Genomic DNA, 25,477 nt, shown 5'->3' on the forward strand with positions numbered 1-25,477 from the left:
TGCATTGCTTTCTAAACTTCCATGTTGAAACTTTTTAAGAGAGATAAGACATCCTCCATCAAGTTCAAACTACAACCCATGAGATCTCTTATTTCTTTGCCAGAATTTTTGTTTTTAATGGATTCTACGGTGAATTTTCTAATTAGATCAGGACCAGAGTTGGAGACTCTGTAGAGTTATGAACTACTTTGTTCAAAATAGGGATGCACTGAATCCAGGATTCTGCCTTTTTCAGCATGATTCGGATTTGGCCGAATCCTTCTGCCTAGCTGAACCAAATCCGAATGCATATGCAAATTAAGGGCGGGGAGGGAATCTCGCGATTTTTTGTCACAAAACAAGGAAGTAAAAAATCTTTTCCACCTTCCCATCCCTAATTTGCATATGCAAATTAGGATTTGGATTTGGTTCAGTATTCAGCTGAATTTATTGTATAGGATTCGGGGGTTCGGCCGAATCCAAAATAATGGATTTGGTGCATCCCTAGTTCAAACCCATTGAATTCAAGTGCAAATAATTCCCTTTCACAATTCATTCTTGCAAACTCATTCTTACACACAAGTATTGTTCTTAAAATATTATAGAGGACACATGATACAAATGGTTGACACCTTTTTTGGTCCTTCTAAAATTTCTTCAATGATAGAATACTTACAGACACTCCCAACCTTTCCTTATTTGTTGACTCTTTTTCTCAGTGCTGGGCACCCACCCTTTGCACTTATAGAAGAAAGGGTTCACCCCATAATTTGAAAATCTTGTGTTTCGTTCTGTCCTAGTTCAGATCTGTTTTCCATATCTACTTACTTCATTGAATTCAATTGTCAATTGAAACATTACATAGCCATTTATTTCTTCAATAATTATATTATTTCCTTGCCTTCTGCAATTCAGTTTAGTACAGATGTCCTCCAAAGCACATACTGACGGGTGCACAACGGGTGCAGTTTCTGCTGACGTTTGGTGCATAGCACTATGTAGTTGATGTTCTGTGAACATGCTAAAATTAATTACGCATTATTTTTCTTTTGTGCTCTCTTCTCCCACCCTTCCACCAGGAATAGGACACTGGGTGTTATGGTACTGTGTACAAGGCTGGAACCACACCAATAGAGGGGTCCAGAGCAGGAATATTTTAGTACGCTATTTTGCAATTCACATTTAGACAATATTTCCATACTTTGTTTGTCCCCTTAAAGGAGAAGGAAACCCCCCCTGGGCGCAAAATCCCTCCCCTGTGTTGCCCCCTCCCTCCTCCCCCTGGCCTACCTGTCCCCCTGGGCAAATGCCTCTAATTTGTTACTCACCCCTCTGTGCAGGTCCTGTCCATGGAGTTCACAGTCGCCATCTTCTCCCACGTGAGTCTTCTTCCTGCTTTGACCGGCGTCTTCTGGCGCATGCGCAGTAGGAACATTTACCGGGACGGATCTACTGCGCATGCGCCGAATGTCACGAAGTGAAATCGGAAAACTTTGTGACATTCTGCGCATGCGCAGTAGATCCGTATCGGTAAATGTTCCTACTGCGCATGCGCCAGAAGACGCCGGTCAAAGCAGGAAGAAGACGTGAGTGGGAGAAGATGAACTCCGTGGACAGGACCTGCGCAGAGGGGTGAGTAACAAGTTAGGGGCATTTGCCCAGGGGGGCAGGTAGGCCAGGGGGGAGGAGGGAGGGGGGGCAACACAGGGGAGGGGGGGAGGGGTTTTGCACCCAGGGGTGTTCCTTCTCCTTTAATTGTCTGTGCCCCAGTGTAAATGCTTAACCAAATTAAGTTTTGCCCCAACTGTCCAGCTTTTTCTGCATTATAAGTAGTCCTTTAAATGTTTAGTAGTGTATATTATGTGTGCTTGATACCAGTGCATTGAGAATTGGAGAAGCAGTGGTGCCCAAAATCCAGCCTTTCAGGTTGCAGCAGGACAGGGATCCTTATCTGACCACACGTAAACAAATCTAGACTTTAATGACCCATCTGTCACCAATAAGGATTATCCTAACATCCTACCCTGCACCTGTGAATATACTGAAACCTAACAGCCTATGTATGAAACACAAGCACATTCATTGATAATAGAGGATCATATTGCCAAGTTACTCATTTCACATCACAACTAAACTGCACATCCACTAAGTGGCAGATTTTTTACGGCGGTTCATTTAAAGTTGTATGGATGTCTTTATTATAAATATTGGTGTAAATGCTTGAAGTTACCACTTTTTCTTACAAATGTCCAGGGAGTTAATATAATGCCCTACACATGAGCCCACTGTAAAATGAATGTTCCATATGTTATGAAATGGAGAAAACCGGTTACCCAGAAACAGTTTGAGTCAGGACTTTTGCAGGCAATTCCGCTTCAGAAAAGGAAAAGTCGCCAGCGGTTTTGGATAATGCATTTTCGGCACATAGGATATGATGTAAGTGACAGAAGATTGAGGAAGATGTAGCTTCTTTTTAGCACTTCGCCTGGTCTGAGGTGGCGAAGTCAACTCTGGCGAAAGAGGTTACGTTCCGTAAAATCCGTGATTTTTTGGAGTAGCACCCGTTCGCCGGTGCGAAAATATGCCTGGCGATAGGGTCCGAAACTGCACTAGCGATGGTCTGGTTCGGTAGCGAATTACCGATTGCATCTGTAATACACAATAAAAACACACTTGGTGTAGTTTAACATTCCCGTTTACTTGGAGGGGGGGTGTAAACACTATGATGACAGATTTACTACAATTTTAAAGGTCTGAATAGAAAGAGAGGTGTGGATTGATATTCCCTAGTCTCCTTTCAACCTTACACCGCGCTGGTAATATATCATAATCACATGTACTGGCGCTTTTATTGACATAAACCAACAGTAATGGCTACCCCCTTGGTCCTAACTCCCGTTGGACATCTTTGGACCACATGCCTCACAACACACTTCTAAATAGTGCATTGCTTCCCTTTAAGCCTAAAGCTTAGCAAAACCTGTTAGAGAATGTGATTTCCCTCCCGACTGATAAGGATACCCTCAAAATGTAATTACTGCTTTAATAAGTGCCGAGATGTCTCCATGCCTTAAAAAGAACGTTGTACAAAATTTAATTAACACAATATCTTGCATCTCCCACTCAGTATTATCTAATTATACTGATATAAGTTTTAATTAGCAGCTCTAATACTTGTCCCTGCCGAAGATTTTGGTGTTTTGCTTATTTTACTTTTTTTTATTCTCTTCCCTGTCACCGGACAGAGAATAATAAGTATGAAAGCAGCAGATTTGGAAATTACTCCAGTGATCCAAAATACCTTATTTTTATTTTTTTTGGAGAATGCTCCTGTTAATAATATCCAATGTATATTACTTTATATGCCCCGCCTAGTGCCAGTCATATTGATATTAGTCTTTATTTGTATAGTTGTGACATATTCCATAGCGCTTTATAGAGACTTTACACCATTCACATTAGCCCCTGCCCCAGTGGAGCTTACAATCTAAGGTCACTATCGCACACGCTAGGGTCAATTTTATCAGGGGCCAGTTAACCTGTATACCTGTATGTTTTAGGAGTGGAGGAGGAAACCAAAGAACCTGGAAAAAGCCCATGCAATCATAGTACCCTGGCTGTAAGGAAGGTATAAAATAGATTTTAATGGCCATATATGCAGAAATATTAACAAAATGGGAGCTGTGTTTATCAGCTGAAAGGAATCTGCGTCTCACCTTGTGTATGTTTCTTTTGTACTGTGCACTTCTGCTTTTGGTTTGGTCCTTTGTAAGTTACAAAAACTTAAAAAAAAAGTCAACTAATGGAAACCAGTTTATCAACTGGTAGAAATGCTTCAAGGGGTGGTTCACCTTTAAGTTAACTTTTAGTATGTTATAGAATGGCTAATTATAAGTAACTTTTCAATTGGTCTTCATTATTTATTTTTTATAGTTTTTGAATTATTCTCCATATTCTTCTGTCTCTTTCCAGTTTTCAAATGGGGGTCACTGACCCCATCTAAAAACAAATGATCTGTAAGGCTAGACATGTATAGTTAGTGCTTCTTTTTATCACTCATCTTTCTATTCAGCTTCTCTCCTGTTCATATTCAAATCAGTGCATGGTTGGTAGGGTCATTTAGACCCTAGCAATCAGACTGCCAAAACTGCAAACGAAAGAGCTGCTGAATATTAAGCTAAATAACAACCACAAATAATTCAAAATGAAAACCAATTGTAAATTGTCTCAGAATATCCCTCTCTACATCATACTAAAATTTAATTTGAAGGTGAATGAACGACCCCTTTAAACCTAAAAGATTAGGTCAACAGAAAAGGTCACTAGTGATTTAGAAACACACAGTGCACTGTATACACTTTTTTAGTGGCTCATTCATAATATTTTTATATTGAATGAAAAGTGTATTTTTTTAGGTTGAACACACTGCATATTATAGTTGTGCACTTTTTGTTTCATTTAAAGAAATTGTGAACCCAAAGGACAAAATTGCTTTGAAATACAATTAGTATTTATTCACAAATAACTTTATACGCCAATAATATTTAACTAATGTATATTGAAAAGTTGCTTATAAAACAACAATTTCTTGTTATAATTAATTGACTATGAAAATTTTCTCCTGCTTATTAAAGGGCATGTAAAGGCAAAAAAATAAAATCCCTTTTTTACTTTCTTTAATGAAAAAGAAACCTATCTCTAATATACTTTAATAAAAAAACGTGTACCGTTTTTATAAGAAACCTGACTGTATGCAGTGAAATTCTCCCTTCATTTACTGCTGTGGATAGGAATTGTCAGATGATCCCTAACTGCTGAGCAGGGAAACAATCATACTTATGAACAGCAGGGGGAGCCCCCGCCTTACTTCCCAGCCATGCAGAACTCAAGCAGCTTTGTTTATGACGATCCCTAAGCAGCCCAGACCACACTGAGCATGTGCACAGTCTTAGTCTTGCAAAGATGTTTAACAAAGTTACAAGATGGTGACCCCCTGCATAAATTATTTGTTTGATTAGGCTTGTGGTGCAGTAAGTTTATGTTTATATTTAATATAAAAAATACAGCATTTCTAGCCTTATTCTATTTTAGACTTTACATGCCCTTTAAGTTCTCATGACATAAATCATACATTGAAGGAGCAATACTAAAATACTTGTACATAAAAGCAGTAACTTAGAGTAACTGAACACATCAGATGGTTTAGGCTCCTTCCTTTTTCTGACAGCTCTTATGGCTGGGAATCTAGCTGTCTAGAGTGTTATACATTTTACAGTGTTCAAATCAGAAATGCATTGTTGTGGAATGTCAAGCCTTTAACAGGATTAACAGAAACAAAGACAGTATTTATTAAAAAGGCATAAGAACAGTACAGCACAATTAAAATATGTTCTATTATGAACACTGGGTACATGTACTAGCAGAATCTAATTAAAAGTACATAAAATATGACAGTGGAAAATTTGAGATGATCCTCTCCTTTGAAGTTTGTTTTTCTAATACAATTAAATTTATACCCAATATAATAATACAAATATCTATGACTGGTCTGTACTGAATTTGAAAAGCAACTGTTGCACAGTGGGTACGTTGAAACTGAATGTGGCCCTCTGTGTGATCTTTTTGGTCCCTGGTCAAGGCTTCCATAGACGTTGAAATTCTATTTTCATTATAGTTTGTCACGAACATGTGATTTGCTAAAAATCCACCAGACTGTACGTAGAATGTATGAATGTTCCCTCTAATGAGAAATACTTCTTATATTCAGCTAATTTATAGATGGAATAATTCAGCATTTAAGCATAAATGTTTCATGTTGACAGTCTTTATTTCTGCTTTACAGATTAAACTCTGGTATGACAAGGTTGGCCACCAGTTAATTGTTACTATGTTAGGAGCAAAAGATCTGCCGTCGCGGGAAGATGGGAGACCGAGAAATCCTTATGTAAAAATTTACTTCCTTCCAGATCGAAGGTATGGGTAGAAGCAATGTGATGGTCAGAAGCAATGTGATTCCGCCTCAGTCTTTGCAAAGGGCATGGTACATTAGTCTTGCTGCTTTAGATGTCTATGTTTCAGGATCCCTGCTAATTAAAGCCTGCATTCTGAAAGAATCGCCTAGTTTTAATTAGGTTGCATATCTCTGGGAGGAAGGTCATTACATTTTTGCTAAGAGAAGATAAGTAATATAAATGCGCAAAACATTACTGGAATCTGAAGTAGTTGCATGTGTTCCAACATCTCACCAGAAAAAAGCACTTTTTATAGCAGTCATTATACATTTTTTTAAATATATATATATATATATATATATATATAATGTAGCGAGAGAGGTTCAGTGTGTCTAAAATTAAGATTTTACATAGGATGTGCCAGTCTTTATGTATTAATGTGACTGTGCACCCGCTGCGTTAAATATACTTTTTTGTATCAGAGTGCGGATGCTCTAAGGACTATATGTACACTCTTTTCATACTACAGTCTGGCATGGCCAAAGGTCTTTCTGCTAATGAGTCAGATTAACACAATGTGGAGTGCAAGTGAGAAGGAAACTTTGTAAAAGTCACCCTTTTGCCACTGTGATACTATTAAACATTGAAATCCTGCAAAATGGTGCATTATAATGGCCTATTTGGCCACGGCAGCTCTGTGTCTATTATGAGGTGGAAACGTGTCCCCTTTCGCCCTCTGTCATATCTTAGATCAGAACATTTCTACTTGTCTCGCTGCCTAGTGCTACTTCCTGGCTAAACAGGAAGTGGAGCTTGTCCCACAAGCAGGAGGTACTGAAGGAAGAATTAGGTAAAGTTTTATAAGTAATGTCAGCTTTCACCTAAGGGCAGCTAAGCTTTCTCTTCTTGTTCCTATTGTGGTGCTTAATGAAAATAATAAGATAAATATACATTTCGCTCTTTTCTTTAAAATCTTACTGCCTTAGACTGTAGAATCTTGTGACTGTCTAAATAAATGGATGAAATTCCCAAACTATGGTTTGTTTGCAAAACATCCCTTTTCTTCAACTTTCCACCTCTTTTTTTATGGCGTATATATTGAACTATTGGCTCTGCACGTCCACCCGTGTTGCCCTTATGGTAAGCTTTTGCCTTTATAGTTCGAAATATCCACAACATAGTTTTTGGTGTCAATGGGCACAACTAAAGAATAGGGTGCACTTGCCACTCACACACTGACCGCCAAAAATTATACCAGTCAGAGTATCACAAGATTATCACAATGTAAAATGTTCTTTGTAGTTGAAGTTTTATATTCTATGTTTCTCTTGAGTTTCCTATCCTCTCTTTAGGGACTTTAAAGTATCCATAGAGAAAAGACTTGTCAGGTGACTAAAACCAAATGTAAATTCACTTCTTTCTCCAGTGATAAGAACAAAAGGAGAACAAAGACTGTGAAGAAAACCGTAGAGCCCAAATGGAACCAAACATTCATTTATTCTCCAGTTCATCGGAGGGAATTTCGAGAGAGAATGTTGGAAATAACACTTTGGGATCAAGCTCGGGTTCGAGAAGATGAGAGTGAATTTTTGGGAGAGGTAGTGTTTCATTTTTAAGGCACTCTTGTCTGGTTTGTGAAAACCTTGTTTTCCCTATCCCTGTGAAACCATCTTGATAGACCATATTACAGTCTGGTAAAGAACCAGCCTCTAGCTCTACAGAAATGTAGAATTATCAGATCAATAGTACTAAAACCTAATGTATATTCCAATGACGATCAAAAAAACATTGCCCTAATTTAATTCAATTCTTCTCCTCTATAATAATATAGAGCACAGTTCCCCAACCATTTTTACCCATGAGCCACAACCAATTGTAAAAAAGAGTTGGGGAGCAACACAAGCATGAAAAAATTTTCTAGGGGTGCCAAACAAGGGCTGTGATTGGCCATTTGGTAGCCCCTATTTGGACTGCCAGTATAAAGGAGGCTAGGTTTGGCATTTCATCTGTTTTTTATTAGGGATGCACCGAATCCACTATTTTGGATTCGGCCTAACCCCTGAATCCTTTGTGAAAGATTCGGCCCAATACCGAACCGAATCCGGACCCTAATTTGCATATGCAAATTAGGAGTGGGAAGGGGAAACATTTTTTACTTCCTTGTTTTGTGACAAAAAGTCACGCGATTTCCCTCCCCACCCCTAATTTGCATATGCTAATTCGGTTCGGCCGGACAGAAGGATTCGGCCAAATCCGAATCCTGCTGAAAAAGGCCGAATACTGGCCGATTCCCGAACCGAATCCTGGATTCGGTGCATCCCTAGTTTTTATGCAACCAAAACATGTTGCTCAGGAGCCACTGGTTGGGGACCACTGATATAGAGAAAAAGTCAAACTCATTCTCCGCTGCTGGATTATAACTAAAGAGCTACCCTGATCCTACTCCTTTCCCAAGTGCATATTGTTGGCTTTGATTGGAGCTAATTTCAGTTTTAAGCCTTTAATCGTTCATCTAGTTTCTGCCTTGTGTTAAAATGATAAGCAAGGCCCATATTAAAGGGGTTGTTACCTAAATGCTAAAAAAAATATATACATTCATTAAAGATTTTTATTGATTTTCAAGATTGGTAAAAAGTAAATGCTGTCAGTTTCCTTTGCTATTCTATTATGCTCTGCTGGTTCTGACTACATCTACCATTGAAACAGCGCAGCAGTAGGAGCTCTTTACCTGCCTTGTTTTCTTGACTAACGCCTCAATATTTCACTTCAATGTCCACTGCTTTCTCTTTTTATCGTTTTACAGATTCTAATTGAATTAGAAACTGCACTATTAGATGATGAGCCACATTGGTACAAGCTACAGACGCACGATGTGTCTTCATTGCCACTTCCACACCCGTCCCCGTTCATGCAAAGGAGGCAGCTGCATGGCGAGAGTCCAACCCGGAGGTTGCAAAGTAGGTATCTGCTTGTTGGGATATTACTGTAATCTCAGGTCTCAGTATTCTCAGTTACATGAATTATACATTGTTTGACATCTATACATGTGAACAGAGCAGAGTATCACAACTCGGTGACCAACCCTCTGCAAGTATAGCCAATCACATGATTAGTGATGAGCGAATAAATTCACCAGGCATGAATTTGTTGCAAATTTTTGCGTTTCACAGCTGGAGAATAAATTTGTGAAAATTCGCAGGCGTCGGAAAAGTAGCGTGCGTCAAAACCGTTGCACATCAAAACTATTCAGACCACCATTGACTTTAACGCCGGCGTCAAAATTTTCGAGTTTGCTAATCTTTTGCTGTTTCACAAATTTCGCAGTAAATTCGCACATCACTACACATTATAAAAAAATGCACCTTTTATGACCAGTCAGTGCAGTCGCTTTACAAAAAGGTTGTTTAAAGGAGAAGGAAAGGTTAAAACTAAGAAAGCCTTATCAGAAAGGTCCATCTAAATATACCAGTAAACCCCCAAAGTAATGTTGCTCTGAGTCCCCTGTCAAAAGAAATACTGCATTTCTTTCCTTCTATTGTGTACACATGCGCTTCTGTATCAGACTTCCTGCCTTCAGCTTAAACCTCATTGCCCTGGGCAAGAGCATGCTCAGTTTGCTCCTCTCCCCCCACCCCTCCCTTCTCTACTGTAATCTGAGCCCAGAGCAGGGAGAGACTCAGACAGGAAGTGATGTCACACCATGTTAATACTGCAGCTCCTATTCTAAACAAACAGAGAGTTTCTAGAGCTTTTTACTCAGGTATGGTAAAACATTCTACAGAATAAATATAGCATTCTAGCTTGCACTATTGCAGCTAATCTATTATAGTTAGTCAACCAAAAATGTAATGTATAAAGGCTGGAGTGACCTGATGTCTAACAGAACAGAACCCAACTTCGTGCTTTGCAGCTCTCTAACTCTGAGTTAGTCAGCGACTGTAAGGGTGGCCACATGGTACATAACTGTTCAGTGATTTTGCAATTGATATCCTCAGCATTCAGCTCAGATTCAAAAGCAACAGTTATGACCCATGTGCCCCCCCCCAAGTCTCTGATTTGGAACTGCCTGGAATGTTTTAGGTGAACCCTTAGAAAAATAACACTTTTTTCAATATCTCTGTAAAATACTTTGTTATACTATTTGTTTCATGTCTCAGAAGCATCACACAGTTACTCATTCTGCATGATAAACATAAGGAATGCATGGTTTGTGCTTCTGGCTCGGTTTGATACTTTCAATGAAAATCCGCAATTTGTAATATTTAGGTTGTTTTACAAATCTGCATCATTGATGGTGTAAAATATTTGTACAGAAATTGTCTTTCATTTTCATCACTTGGCAGTGATTTTCTGAAAATAAGCAGATTTGATGCTTTATTATTCCGTGAAGTGATGCCAGTGAAGTACTGGGATGCACCTAAAAATCAACTCACCCTGTTTTTTTACGATGACACGCCTGCTAGTTTCTACAATAAATGCATTTTTCCTCTGTTGATGGTTCTGCAGAAAAGGGCCTGAATGGGCTGTGTGTAATACATTTTACAAACCAGAAGGGATTTTAGGTATCTTTCCAAGAAAGACATTTATACATACAGTGGGACGATGGGTAGACTTTATTTAAGATTAGCAGAGATAGTAAAACCGTACCCAAGCAAAATGGTCTTCAGGGCAATACCCATGAGCGTCTTCAGCATGCAGATTCTTTAAACTAGTACGAGTAATAATCTTACGTGTTCACAATAGTTTAAGCCACATCAAATATATATTATACAAGTATGGAATCTGTTAATAATCCAAAAACTGCTAGGATGTGAAGGCCATCAAAATGAAAACAACAGTAATAATAATTCTAAGGTTAAAAAATATTTATTAGGACATAAATAGCCTTAAAGTGGATGTAAAGGCAAAAAATATTTAATGAAAAAGACATTTATCTCCAATATATTTTTAGACAGCTAGTCCAATCTACAGAGTTACAAACAGGGTCAGGAGTCTGCCTAATATCTTATATTGCAGAATATGTGTTTTAAAAGTTTAAAAACAAAAAGAACTACAGAATGTTCCCCATTTTTGGACCCTTGAAGTGTCATTTACCTTTGAAGCAGACATTCATGCAAACACTTTAGAGCTATTGATATGGGATCTGTTAACCTGAAATCTTTGGGACCTGGGGTTTTCCAGGTAAGGAGTCTTTCTGTAATCTGCAGCACCATTCCTTAAATCTAAAACATTTACATATTAACCCACAAGGCTTGTTTTTTTCCATTAGTATGGATTTATTTTTTAGTTGCCCTATTTCAAAGCTTTCTCGATCATGGATAGCTTGGTAATATATCAGATACCTGTAAATGTCATGAAGCCCACTTCAGTACATTTTAAAAATATTACATGTCATAGATGACCTCCATGGCTATGTAGGCCACAGGCCTTTTGTCTCTGTAAAGGCTGTGCAACTCCAAGGGGATTTCTGCTATCCTTAAAGGAGAAGGAAAGCTACAGAGGCATTTTATTGCCAATAGATTCGCTGCATTAGTGCAAGCTAGAATGCTATATTTATTTTGTAGAATGTTTTACCATACCTGAGTAAAAAGCTCTAGAAGCTCTCTGTTTGTTTAGGATAGCAGCTGCCATATTAGCTTGGTGTGAAATCACTTCCTGCCTGAGTCCATCCCTGCCCAGCAGAGAAGGGGTGGGGTGGGAAGAGGAGCAAACTGAGCATGCTCACACCCAGGGCAAGGAGGTTTAAGCTGAGGCAGGAAGTCTGATACAGAAGCCCATGTGTACACAAATGAAGGAAAGAAATGTGGCGTTTCTTTTGACAGAGGACTTTAAGGGTTTACTGGTGTATTTAGGTGGACCTTTCTGATAAGGCTTACTTAGATTTAACCTTTCCTTCTCCTTTAATTATGTTCAATTGTAGGTGCACTGTTGTGTGTGTGTGTGTGTATATATATATATATATATATATATATATATATATATATATATATATATATATATATATATATATATATATATATATAAAATATTTTAGTACATCACTGGCCACTTACCAGAATTAACAAAGCAATTATATGATGCCACTTTCATTGTTTAATCGCCCACCCTGCATGTTTGTTTTTCACGATCTTTGCCCCATGACATCACTTCATATTAATATTTGTTTTTTCAGATAAAGGCTCATATTCATATAATTCAGGTAAAAAAATCCAGCATGTGGAATAAACCCATAATGCATGTCTTCATATGCACAATTTGGTGTTATACGAATGAAGTCAAGGCCTCCAACAGTTTGTGCATATGTTCTATGTGACAAACCCTAATTCCCTATAGCTAAACTTGCTTGCTTACCTGCTCTACACAGATTATTGCATCTAATACAAAAGACATTAGGAAATATCAACGCTGCTTCTGTATATCGAGAACATGAACAGGAAGGGGAAATGATACTAATGTTCACTTGCAAATACACTGGGGATATTGTACTAGCGGACATAGAGTTAGCAACTGGTCATGAAACACAAAGTAGCCAATCAGATGTTTGATTTCAAACAGAAGATCAGGAAATGCTGACTGACCCCTCTGCGTAGTAGTAGGAATGAAGAAAACCTGTTGTTTCATTACTCCTCCATTATGACTATGAAGATTTTCATTCCGAGAATTTCCCACACCGGTCAGTTGAACTGAAGAAGCTGCTCGGATGAGTAGTGAAACGTCTTCATTGATTACTCAGCAAGTCCAGTTGTTTTTAGATTTACCTATACTAGTTATACTCCTCCATTACTAGAAGATCTTTGAAGAAAATACATCACATTAATAATCTCATCAACAAAAAAGCATAGGCAGTTCACACGTTATGTAAATTGGGGTGGATGTTGGCCAATCATATGGGGTTCGGTTTACAAACAGCCTATTGATCTTACCAGACCTGTCAATCCTTCCTTATTTTTTAGGAGTAAATATATCCCAGGAACCAGGGAAGAAAGGGGTTTAACTTTGAATGCCAAGAAGCCATCTAACAAGCAGTTATGAACGACCCCTAGTAATTACTGTCAAATGCTTAACTAATGACTTTACTAGCCCATATTTGTATATGTGTTTATATAAATAGCCACAATAACCACAGGTCGAATTGATCGGTTATCAGGTTGAAATACTTTAAACACACTGCTGTTCTCACTAGAACAATTCAGTAGGCTATTAATAGAACTAAAATTCAGAGCATTGGTGTTACACATACATGGCCATATTTATCAAGCCAAAAGATGCAAACGTTATAGATTAATATAATTGCTCTAGGGTTTAAGTAGTGATTATATCCACAAATGTTCCAGCAGAACGGTGCTTAATTCCTGGGGAACCTATGTAGGCAATGAAAAACCTAGGGAGTTCACCCTGCCAAGGAGAGTTGTTACTGGCCATGTCTCATAGAGATAAGAAACAGGGAGACAATAGTATGGTGCCTGTTATCCAGAATGCTCAGGAACCTAGGTTTTTCAGATAACCGATTGTTCCTTAATTTTTTATCTCCGTACCTTAAGTCTACTAGAAAATCATGTAGAAATTAAAGTACAGGTATGGGACCTGTTATCCCAAATGCTTGGGACCTGGGCTTTTCCAAATAAGGGATCTTTTTGTAATTTGGCTCTTCATACCTCAAAGGCATACTGTCATGGGAAAAAAACAAAATGAATCAGTTAATAGTGCTGCTCCAGCAGAATTCTGCACTGAAATCCATTTCTCAAAAGAGCAAACAGATTTTTTTATATTCAATTTTGAAATCTGACATGGGGCTAAACATTTTGTCAACTTCCCAGCTGCCCCTGGTCATGTGACTTGTGCCTACACTTTAGGAGGGAAATGCTTTCTGGCAGGCTGCTGTTTTTCCTTCTCAATGTAACTGAATGTGTCTCAGTGGGACATGGGTTTTACTATTGAGTGTTGTTCTTAGATCTACCAGGCAGCTGTTATCTTGTGTTAGGGAGCTGCTATCTGGTTACCTTCCCATTGTTCTTTTGTTTGGCTGCTGGGGGGAAGGGAGGGGGTGATATCACTCCAACTTGCAGTACAGCAGTAAAGAGTGATCGAAGTTTATCAGAGCACAAGTCACATGACTTGGGGCAGCTGGGAAATTGACAATATGTCTAGCCCCATGTCAGATTTCAAAATTGAATATAAAAAAATCTGTTTGCTCTTTTGAGAAATGGATTTCAGTGAAGAATTCTGCTGGAGCAGCACTATTAACTGATTCATTTTGAAAAAACGTTTTTTTCCCCATGACAGTATCCCTTTAAGTCGACTAGAAAATCGTGTAAACATTAAATAAACCCAATAGGCAGGTTTTGCTTCCAATAAGGATTAATTATATCTTAATTTGGATTAAGTACAAAATGCTGTATTATGATTACAGAGAAAAGGGAACATTGTTTTAAAAGTTTGGATTACGGTATTTGGATAAAATGCAGTCTATGGGAGACAGTCTTTCTGTAATTCGGAGCTTTCTGGATAGCGGGTTTCCAGATAATGGATCCCATACCTTTTTTATCCATTATTTCTCCTCTTGTCATTGACATTACCAACAGAGAGAGGGTACATTTTTTCCTTAATCAAGTAATCCATAGAAATCTATTAGCATGAAGCATTTACCTTAGAAGCAGGTGTCTTGTTGGTTGTTAAGATTTACTAGACCTAGTTGCCAACTTTACACATCCTTCCAGTTGCACTTTAGGAGCCTGGAAGGAAAGTTTACCACCCTTGAAATGATAAAAAAACACTAAGGGGGTTATTTATTAAAGTCTGAATGCCAAAAACTTTTTTTTTTATTATAAAATCAGGATTTTTAGTGGAAAATTTTCTGGATTTATTATACCCTGGGGATGGAAAAAGTCAGAATCCAAAAATCTGGCATCTCAGACCTGGCAAGGTTTTATATAAGTCAATGGGAGAAGACCTGAAGAAATCCTGATGTGCGCTGGGTTTCCTGCAATAATCTGAAGATTTAGTGGTTTTCTGACAAAAATCCGAAAAATTCTTAGTTTTCAGGCAGAGAATCCAAATAAAATTGTATGATCTGATTTTTTTTTTAGTTTTTCCCCTGCACAGGAAATTTTCGGAAAAACTTATTGATAAATTAGCGGGAAAAAAACGGTGCATATATCTAGGTGAATATACAAAGAGTGCAAATGCACATGCTGCACACACAACACACACAACACAATCCTGCAGTGTCATAGTGTGTAGCTACTCAATGCAGTTTGCAATAACAGGCGTGAAAGGTGACCCTACTAATCTCTTCTAGTTTATCCCCCTTCCCTTGTCTATTCCCTGAAGCTCTAGCTCTTAGTCTTGTAACCCTTTGCTTTTTGCCTCTTTGATCTACTTGACTCAAGGGGGATTTAGTAAATATGGCAAGTTGTGCAACCGACTGTTTCTGATTTCCAGGGTCCAAGAGGATAAGCGACAGCGAAGTGTCTGACTACGACTGTGATGATGGCGTTGGGGTTGTGTCAGGTATACCATTGCTGTCAGTTCTATTTTCTTTATGTAGAAGCTGTCCCAGGCTAAACATGGGGGACTGTAGCCGAAAATGAAAATACTGATAACATTTCTGGTACAGGTATGGGACATTTATCCAGAATACTTGGGATTTCAGATCTTTCTGTTATTTGGATCTTCATACCTAGAAAATCATGTAAACATTAAGGGGCAGATTTACTAAGCTCAAGTGATGGTTTGAATTTCAAAAAGTTCGAATTTCGAAGTAAATTTTTAGGTACTTCGACCATCGAATAGGCTATATTCGACCATTCGACTTTGATTCGAACGATTCGAAGTAAAAATCGTTTGACTATTCGACCATTCGATAATCGAAGTACTGTCTCTTTAAAAAAAAAAAACGTTTGACTTCATACTTCGCCAAATCAAAGCTACCGAAGTGCAATGTTAGCCTATGGGGACCTTCCAGAGCACTTTTCTAAGTTTTTTTTGGACAGACATAATATCAAAGTCTATTGTGATACTAAGCTCTATAGTTAGTATAGGTATGGGTATATAGAATTTAATTAAAATTAGGGAGGGGTGTGTGTATGGATGCTGGGTTTTCATTTGGAGGGGTTGAACTTGATGGACTTTGTCTTTTTTCAACCCAATTTAACTATGTAACTATGAATAGAAATCTTTCGATCGATCGCTAAAAATCGTTCGAATCGTTCGTTTAGAACGGTTTAATCATTCGATGATTTTTATTCGATCGTAGGATTGCCAAATTTGTTGAAACAACTTCTAATTCGAATTCAACGTTTTTTAATTCGATGGTCGAATTTGAAGTTTTTTGTACTTCGAAATCCAACCCTTGATAAATCTGCCCCTAAATAAACCCAAATGGCTGGTTTTGCTTCCAATAAGGATTAATTATATCTTAGTTTGGATCAAGTACAAGCTACTGTTTTATTATTACAGAGAAAAAGGAAATCATTTTAAAAAATTTGAATTATTTGATTATAATGGAGTCTATGGGAGACGGCCTTTCCGTAATTTGAGCTTTCTGGATAACGGATCCCATACCTGTATTACAATCACAATATATAGGGTGCACAGTAGAGGTGCAACACTGGGGAGAGGGTAAGGGAATCCATGAGTAAATTTGTTCCCTCTGGCCTACAGTACAGTTTTCTTATCCGAAAACCTGTTGTACAGAAAGCTCAGAAAGACAGTCTACCGTAGACTTCATTTTATCCAAATAATCCAATTTTTTTTTTAATTATTTCCTTTTCCTCTGCAGTAATAAAACATTACCTTGTATTTGATCCCAACTAAGATATAATTAATCCTTATTGGAAGCAAATACAGCCTATTGGGTTTATTTAATGTTTACATGATTTTCTAGTAGACTTAAAGGAGAAGGAAAGCCCCAGGGCGCAAAACCCCTCCCCCCTCCCCTGTGTTGCCCCCCTCCCTCCTCCCCCCTGGCCTACCTGTCCCCCTGGGCAAATGCCCCTAACTTGTTACTCACCCCTCTGCGCAGGTTCTGTCCACGGAGTTCACAGTCGCCATCTTCTCCCACGCGCGTCTTCTTCCTGCTCTGACCGGCGTCTTCTGGCGCATGCGCAGTAGGAACAGGTACCGGTACAGCTCTATTGCGCATGCGCCGAATGTCACGAAGTTTTCCGATTTCACTTCGTGACATTCGGCGCATGCGCAATAGAGCTGTACCGGTACCTGTTCCTACTGCGCATGCGCCAGAAGACGCCGGTCAGAGCAGGAAGAAGACGCGCGTGGGAGAAGATGGCGACTGTGAACTCCGTGGACAGGACCTGCGCAGAGGGGTGAGTAACAAGTTAGGGGCATTTGCCCAGGGGGACAGGTAGGCCAGGGGGGAGGAGGGAGGGGGGCAACACAGGGGAGGGGGGGAGGGGTTTTGCGCCCTGGGGCTTTCCTTCTCCTTTAAGGTATGACGATGCAAATTACGGAAATATCCATTATCCGGAAAGCCCCAGGTCCCTAACATTCTGGATAACAGATCCCATACCTGTATAGGGTTAGTGGGCTATAACCTTGTAATTGCACTTGTATTTTAATGAGTGTTTGTTTTCTTTATCAATAATATGAATAAGGAGGACTTGCTTTCTGTTGCTCCCATCATTTCCTTTATGGTACAACACCAAAAATATAACTTTCTCTAGACAGACACATGATAACTTATACAACAATTTCATCTGAAGTTACATTGCCCAGATCATGGCTTTATTTAATAAAACTGTCCTTTATTGACTATCGTCATTTTACAGATTTCCGGCATAATGGGCGTGACCTGCAAAGTTCAACGTTATCTGTTCCGGATCAAGTAATGTCGTCCAATCACTGTTCCCGGACTGGGTCCCCGCATGTAGACAGCATAGGAAGAACGAAGTCGTGGTCTCCCAGTGTCCCTCCTCCTCAAAGGTATTGTCTGTTCATTTCACATTACCAGCCATAACTCAAAATGTAGGGGTTGAAATTGCTTAGTCAGCAATGTTAACTCTTTTACCATCGGCACTGTGAAAGAAAGAATGAGAAAAGTGCTTTGATCATTGAGCGTCTCTCATTATAATCATGCCAATGGATGAAAATGCTTTTGGAATTTATAGGTAGGTCATGGTAAAGGACAAATTAAAAGAGACTAATTGCACTTGGCTGCCCATATTCTATTTAATAATATACACCGTAAACTAAATAATAGATAAAGGGATTATAGGGTGGACCAAGGTAACGTTACAGGGAATGACTACATATTGTGTTAATTGGCGTTGCTTGTTTAGCAGTTTATATTACCACTACAAATGGACGGTTACGTGTGATGGGCATAATATTACTTATTACTAATATAACTTATATAGTTCATTTGGCTTAAAAAAAAATAGTGCATCAGGTTCAACACCTCCAAATGATAACCAGTTCATAAATGTATGTATACACATCACTTAGCTATACTAAATTAACTGTAGTTCTACACATCAATGTAGCCTTGGATATTATATTTAGTGATGTAACTATAGAGGAAGTAGACCCCGCAGTCTCAGGGGAAAAGGGGAGCCCAGACTGTGGGGTTTGCTTCCTCTTTAGATAATAAGAAACCCCCTCCTCCCCAGCCCCTCTCTTACCGGCAAGGAAGGGGAAGCAAGTCGGGGCGGGACCAGGATGGGACGTGGGTTGGGTCGGGGAAGGACGTGGGCGTGAGCATGGGGATAGGAGTGTGCCGGGATTTTATTGCAGGGGGTTCCAGCGCACTCTAGTTACTAGGGATGCACCAAATCCAGGATTCGGGATTCGGCCCTTTTCAGCAGGAATCTGAATCAGCCGAATCCTTCTGCCCGGCCAAACCGCATCCTAATTTGCATATGCAAATTCAGGGCGGGAAAGGAAATCGCGTGACTTTTTGTCACAAAACAAGGAAGTAAAAAATGTTTTCCCCTTCCCGCCCCTAATTTGCATATGCAAATTAGGATTCGGTTCGGTATTCGGCAGAATCTCTCACGAAGGATTCGGGGGTTCAACCGAATCCAAAATAGTGGATTAAGTGCATCCGTGGTAGTTACGCTACTGATTATATTTATTGAAGAAATCATCCAAAGCCCCTGAGCCGGCAGGGCATTCCAAAACCTCACTGTGAAGAACCCCCTACCCTGCTCAAGTCTAAAGAGGGAGGCTCTTGTTTTTATGTTATCTTATGTGGAAAAAAAATCCCCACTATCTGTCAATAATGTCCTCTAATGTATGTACAATGAATTGAAAATACTGAGGAGCATGAGAAGAAGCAAACTGGTTGCGTTTGCTACCAATGCTTTCCTTTATATATCAGACGTTTGATATGAAACTCCAAATGAAAATATTCTGTTGTGCTCTAAGCCACCTTTTATTCATTGGGTTTCAAACTACTCCATTTACAGAGTCCAGGGGACTATCTGTTCTGATAGGAGCAAAACCAAAAGTGTGAGTTCCTCCAAAAAATAATAAAGCAGCAAGTAAAAACATACTAATGTTTATTAGGACATGGCCTGACGCGTTTTGTCCTTCAAGTCCACGATTATTTCACAACTTGCATTTTGTATTCAAAGTTTTTAAGAGCTAGACACCCTATAGGTATGCGTCTATTTTCCATGCATGTAACTGTGTTTTCTTAGAAACTGTAGGCCTCATTACATTTTGTCTAAATAAGGCCCACCCTAATTATTGTGTTCCATTAATCCCCAGATAATCTATATTCATGACTTTCTTCTTTCAACCTGAAAAAGGAAACTAAAGATATTTTTTAATCTAGGTTTTTTTTAGATACTGCGTAGGAATTGTGAAAGTGCTGGCTATGTTAAAGGAGAACTAAAGCCTAACTAAAGAATTAGGCTAGAAATGTTGTACATTATGTTTTGTGCTTCTGTACCAGCCCAAGGCAACCACAGCCCTTTAGCAGTAAAGATCTGTGTCTCCAAAGATGCCCCAGTAGCTCCCCATCTTCTTATTTGCTGATTCACTGCACATGCTCTGTGCTGCTGTCACTTACTGAGCTTAGGGACCCACTCACAATATACAGTACACATAGAATAGAACTGTCACAATATAAGGCTGATTAGTAATTAATACAGATAATTACTACATGGCAGCACAGAAACCAGTGCAATTAGCATCAGAATTTAATAATCAGCCCTATAGCATCAGCTTATATTACAGGGGAAGCTCATTTTCTGCTGGATAATTAGTGACGACCCCTAAGCTTAGCTTCTCAACAGCCAATCAGAGCCCACTGAGCATGTGAGTGTCACAGACACTTTCCAAGATGGTGACCCCCTGTGACAAGTTTGAAGTCCTGGATCATTGCTGCTATTGACAAGCTGAAACTTTAGGCTGGTGCAATAAGATCAGTATATAAAATATGGCATTTTTGGCCACATTCATTTTTAGGGTTTAGTTCTCCTTTAACATCATAATTTAAATTTTTTTTGGTGTAGAATCTATGGCACCAGCATAAAGGGACGATTGCATTGACGCTGTAGGCTTTACATTTCCATGTTTCAGTTTGATCTATGCCCTGTGTTCACTGGCAACATGCTGTGTGGATATATCGGAACCTCCTGCAAAGGTTTATTGCTTATTTCTATAAATCCGTTTTGAATCTTCCATAATTTTTCTGCTTCTGCAGCTCCCTATGAAAGCTGTTTTTCCTTCTCCTGGATAAATCTGTTCATGTCAGACACATTGTGTTATGTAGGAGCTAATGGCCTCTAACTTACAGGCTTTCCTTTCTTCCAGTAGGAATTTGGAACAGGGGCCGAGAGGGACAAGATCTGGCCCTGCACAATACAATACCATGAGCAGAGTGGAAAGGCATCGAGTATTAGATAACCACTACTCCCCAGACAGAGACAGGTAACTAAACCAAACAGCTCTTCAGATGAATAGGGAGGCTGAGCAGTTCATAGAGACTCAACAAATATATTTTATATCCCCAAAAAGCAAAGGAGTGATATAGCATGGAATATTTATGTATTAGATTTATGGTGCATTGTATGTATTTGCTCGTCCATGGGAGAACCTAAAGTCTTTGGGTGTTTCATGCACTTATGTCAAGCATTCTGGTGCTCAACATTTCTTGTGATTCAGCGCAGCCTTTGCAAAACAAGTACAGACATAGGATCCGTTATCCGAAAACCCGTTATCCAGAATGCTCTGAATTACGGAAAGCCATCTCCCATAGACTCCATTATAATCAAGTACAGGTATGGGATCCATTATCCGGAAACCCGTTATCCCGAAAGATCCGAATTACGGAAAGGCTGTCTCCCATAGACTCTATTTTATCCAATTAATCCAAATTTTTTTAAATTATTTCCTTTTTTCTCTGTAATAACAAAACAGTACCTTGTACATCCTCCAAACTAAGATATAATTAATTCTTTCTGGAAACAGAACCATCCTATTGGGTTTATTTAATGTTTACATTAGGGACGCACCGAATCCACTATTTTGGATTTGAATCCTTTGCAAGAGATTCAGCCGAATACCGAACCGAATCCTAATTTGCATATGCAAATTAGGGGTAGGAAGGGGAAAACATTTTTTATACTTCCTTGTTTTGTGACAAAAAGTCATGCCATTTTAATTTGTGTATGAAAATTACGATTCGTTTTTGGTTAGGCCAGGCAGAAGGATTCGCCCGAAACTGAATCCTGCTGAAAAAGGCCGAATCCCGAACCGAATCCTGGATTTGCTGCATCCCTCGTTTACATGATTTTCTAGTAGACTTAAGGTATGAAGATCAAAATTACGGAAAGATCTGTTATCCGGAAAGCCCCCGGTCCCATACCTGTTATCCAAATTTTTAAAAATGATTTGCTTTTTCTCTGTAATAATAAAACAGTAACTTGTACTAAGATACTAAGATGTAATTAATCCTTACTGGAAGCAAAACCAGCGTATTGGGTTTATTTAATGTTTACATTATTTTCTAGTAGACTTAAGGTATGGAGATCCAAATTATAGAAAGATCCGTTATCTGGAAAACCCCAGTTCTCGAGCATTCTGGATAACATGTCCCATACCCATACAGAGAAAAGTCAGCCTACTGTAATATTATATCTTTTTTACTTCCAGTGCCATGAATCTCTGAATTGTTTATAGAACCTTAATCACGTTGGAGATTTTAAATCCATTGATGTTGCATTATTTAACTTTTGTCGTTTTATCATTTTTATTTTTAACTTTGCTGTAGGAATGTGACGTTCCTTATCTGTACAATGTGTTGTATTGTACTGTATTATTGAAAGGATAATAATGTTTATAAAACTCTGTCAAATAACTATATAGATGTTTACGATATGTACCCCTCTCTAAGGGGCAAATTCACTAACCTGCGGAAATTGGACAGCGGCGGCTTCGCTCACATCGCCACACTTCGCCAGGCGAATATTCACCAGGACATCGATAATTCACTAAAATGCAAAGTTGCGTACAAGGCGCAGAACGACGGCGAAGTTTCGCTAGCGTTAATTTGGCAAACAAATGAAGTTGCGCTAGAATTGGCTAATTTGCATATGGCGGGAAGTTAAAGTACAATGGACGTATATGTTGCAGCAAATACATTACATTACACAAGCCCAGGGAACCTTAATAAAATAAAATAAAATTGTTATGTTGCCCTACACATGAGCCCACTGTATAGTTCATGTGCCAAATGTTAGGAAATGTAGGGGGGAAGCCGGGTACCCTAAAAAAAATTTACGATCTTTTGCAGCCTATCACCCTGAAAAATGAAAAGTCGCCAGCGTTTTTTGGGACTTAGAAAAATGTTAAATTTTTTTTGAGGATGTCCTATCTACTCTATTGCACTTCGCCTGGTCTGAGGTGGCGAAGGCAAGTCTGGCGCAAAAGGTAACGTTCAGTAAAATCCGCAAGTTAGTGAATTTGTATAGGTGCGCCCATTCGTCAGAGTGAAAATTCGCCTTCTCCTTCGCTAGCGAATTTACGCCAGTGCCTGTTAGTAAATCGGCAAAGTCCTGAAATGACGTCACGCTGGCCAATTTTCGCTAACGTTCCTCACTTCGCCCTTTAGTGAATTTCCCCCTAAGGCTCACAATCGTGCTTCTGCGTGGTTACCTACTACAAACTGCTGCAATAAAACACCAGGAACAGTGTATGAGAATATGGCTTCTCAAGCTACATTGGTGTCACTGTTGCATAAAGACATGAATTATATTCAGAATCAGTGAACAAAATATGCAGTATTTTTTTGTTGCAAAGGCTTAAAAAAGGGAGGATGGATTCACACTCATTTTAATAGTGTTACATAAGTATAGCATTTAAAGTGGTTGGTCACCTTTAGATTCACTTTTATTATGATGTAGGTAGTTATAACCGGAGAAAACTTGCAATTGGGTTTAATTTTTTTTAATATTAGTAGTTTTTGAGTTATTTAGCATTTTATTCAGCAGCTTTCCAATTTGCAGTTTCAGAATTCTGGTTGCTAGGGTCCAAATTATTAGGGATGCACCGAATCCAGTATTCAGTTAGGGATTCGGTCTTTTTCAGCAGGATTCGGCCGAATCTTTCTGCCTGGCCGAACCAAATCTTAATTTGCGTATGCAAATTAGGGGCAGGGATGGAAATCACGTGACTTTTTTTCACAAATCAAGGAAGTAAAAAATGTTTTCCCCTTCCCACTCCTAATTTGCATATGAAAATTAGGAATTGTTTCGATATTCGCACAATTCTCATGCGAAGGATTCAGGGGTTCGGCGAATCCAAAATAGTGGATTCGGTGCATCCCTACAAATTACCCTAGCAACCATGCATTCATTTATATAAGAGACTGAAATATTCGTAGGAGAGAGCCCGAATTGAAAGCTCAATAATAGAGGTAGCAATAGCAATCAATTTGTAGCCTTACGGAGCATTTGTTTTTAGGTGGGGTCAGTGACTCCCCCATTTGAAAGCCGGAAAGAGTCAGAAAAAGAAGGCAAATAATTCAAAAACTATAAAATATTAAAAATGAAGGCCAACTGAATAGTTGCCATTCAATAACATACTATAGGTTCATTTAAAGGTGAACCACCCATAAACATAACATTTTGACTGCAAAATTGTGATACCAGTGCAGGAAAAATGTTCTTGTTAATAAAAAAAAAATATTTTATATCTTTTATATATGCATTCTCTATATATAGTAACCCATAGTATAGATCAGCCAAGCTAGGGCAAAACACATTTAATTACAAACGCTATTTATTTGCCCAATGTTAAAGGGGAAGCAAAGGTTAAAACTAAGTAAGCTTTATCAGAAAGGTCTTTATAAATACACCGGTAAACCCTCAAAGTAATGCTGCTCTGAGTCCTCTGTCAAAAGAAACACATCATTTCTTTTCTTCTATTGTGTACTCATGGGCTTCTGTATCAGACTTCCTGTTTTCAGCTTAAACCTCCAGGGCACGGCCTTGAGCATGCTCAGTTTGCTCCTCTCTCCCCCTCCCCTCCCTTCCCTTCCCTGCTGTAATCTGAGCCCAGAGCTTTGAGTGAGCAGGGAGAGACTCAGTCATGAAATGATGTCACAGCAAGCTAATATGGCAGCTGCTATCCTAAACCAATAGAGACAGTGTCTAGAGCTGTTTACTCAGGTTTGGAAAATCATTCTAAAGAATAAAAATAGCGTTCTAGCTTCCACTGTTGTGGCTAATCTATTGGCAATAAACTGCTTTGGTAGCTTTCCTTCTCCATTAAGTACAGGTGTTTACAGACATTTAAAAATTGGCATTTGTAGACTTACCAGGTCATAACAGTGAACAAAGCCTGATACTATTGGTGTGGCTAGTTAAAACTGTTTAACTAAAATGTAGGTTTTCCTGACAGAGCCTGCTGTGAGTTATAGTTTAGCAGTAGCTTTGAGACACTGATCATCTCTCCTTGGGGTACAGGAGGCAGATTATTTAAACTGTGAATTAATTAGATCATCACTGTGCAGTTTTGTGTTAGATTTCCAACTGGAAACTTCTTTCGCTGTAAGAAATATATATCTATGACTTTTGTGGATATAACTAATTAGTTGCCTGGAAATAACCTTAGAGAACTGAATACAAGTTCAGTGATTTGCATAAATTTATACTACTACTGACAGTATAGCCAGAAGGTAACTTCCATTGGCGCTTCAGTCTGATTTGAGGGAAGGAAATATTCTATTTTTGCATTGAATTAAGAGGGTTTACAAGGGACAAATTAAAAGTGTCAAGTTTGTCTATGACTACTTTATACTTCCTGGTAGTGATGTGCGGGTCAGGGTTTCCCTGACCCGCACCCGACACTAACCTGCCCTGCTACGACCCGCGCCTGCCCGCACCTGCTTCCAGGGGTCCTTTTATAGACCCGCCCCGTCGATGATGTCACAAAAGGGGCAGGGCGTGCAGACGCAAGACTATAAAACCGGAACCTGGAAGTCGGATGCCGGCTTTGAAGGTGGCAGGCGGGGATAGCAGGAGAAGAGCTCAGCCCGCACCTGCCCACCACCTGCGAGGAGCACTGCGAGGTCGACCCAA

General features: G+C 39.1%; 1 protein-coding gene across 38 annotated transcripts in view; it reads left to right on the forward strand.

Moving 5' to 3' along the window:
* The window catches only part of LOC108719750 (regulating synaptic membrane exocytosis protein 2), a 358,076-nt gene that overhangs the window by 230,298 nt on the left and 102,301 nt on the right, over positions 1-25,477 (forward strand). For 20 of the 38 annotated variants that reach the window (XM_041567991.1, XM_041567969.1, XM_041567955.1 and 17 more), the window contains 7 exons: positions 5,822-5,952; positions 7,357-7,528; positions 8,734-8,887; positions 12,103-12,129; positions 15,372-15,440; positions 17,717-17,870; positions 20,709-20,825. In XM_041567991.1, coding sequence (XP_041423925.1) covers positions 5,822-5,952; positions 7,357-7,528; positions 8,734-8,887; positions 12,103-12,129; positions 15,372-15,440; positions 17,717-17,870; positions 20,709-20,825 — 824 coding nt within the window. The remainder of the gene's footprint in view (positions 1-5,821; positions 5,953-7,356; positions 7,529-8,733; positions 8,888-12,102; positions 12,130-15,371; positions 15,441-17,716; positions 17,871-20,708; positions 20,826-25,477) is intronic. The other 18 variants (XM_041567959.1, XM_041567962.1, XM_041567964.1 and 15 more) reach the window with 3 other exon arrangements.

The sequence above is a fragment of the Xenopus laevis genome, chromosome 6S, assembly GCF_017654675.1.
Source record: "Xenopus laevis strain J_2021 chromosome 6S, Xenopus_laevis_v10.1, whole genome shotgun sequence".
NCBI lineage: Eukaryota > Metazoa > Chordata > Amphibia > Anura > Pipidae > Xenopus > Xenopus laevis.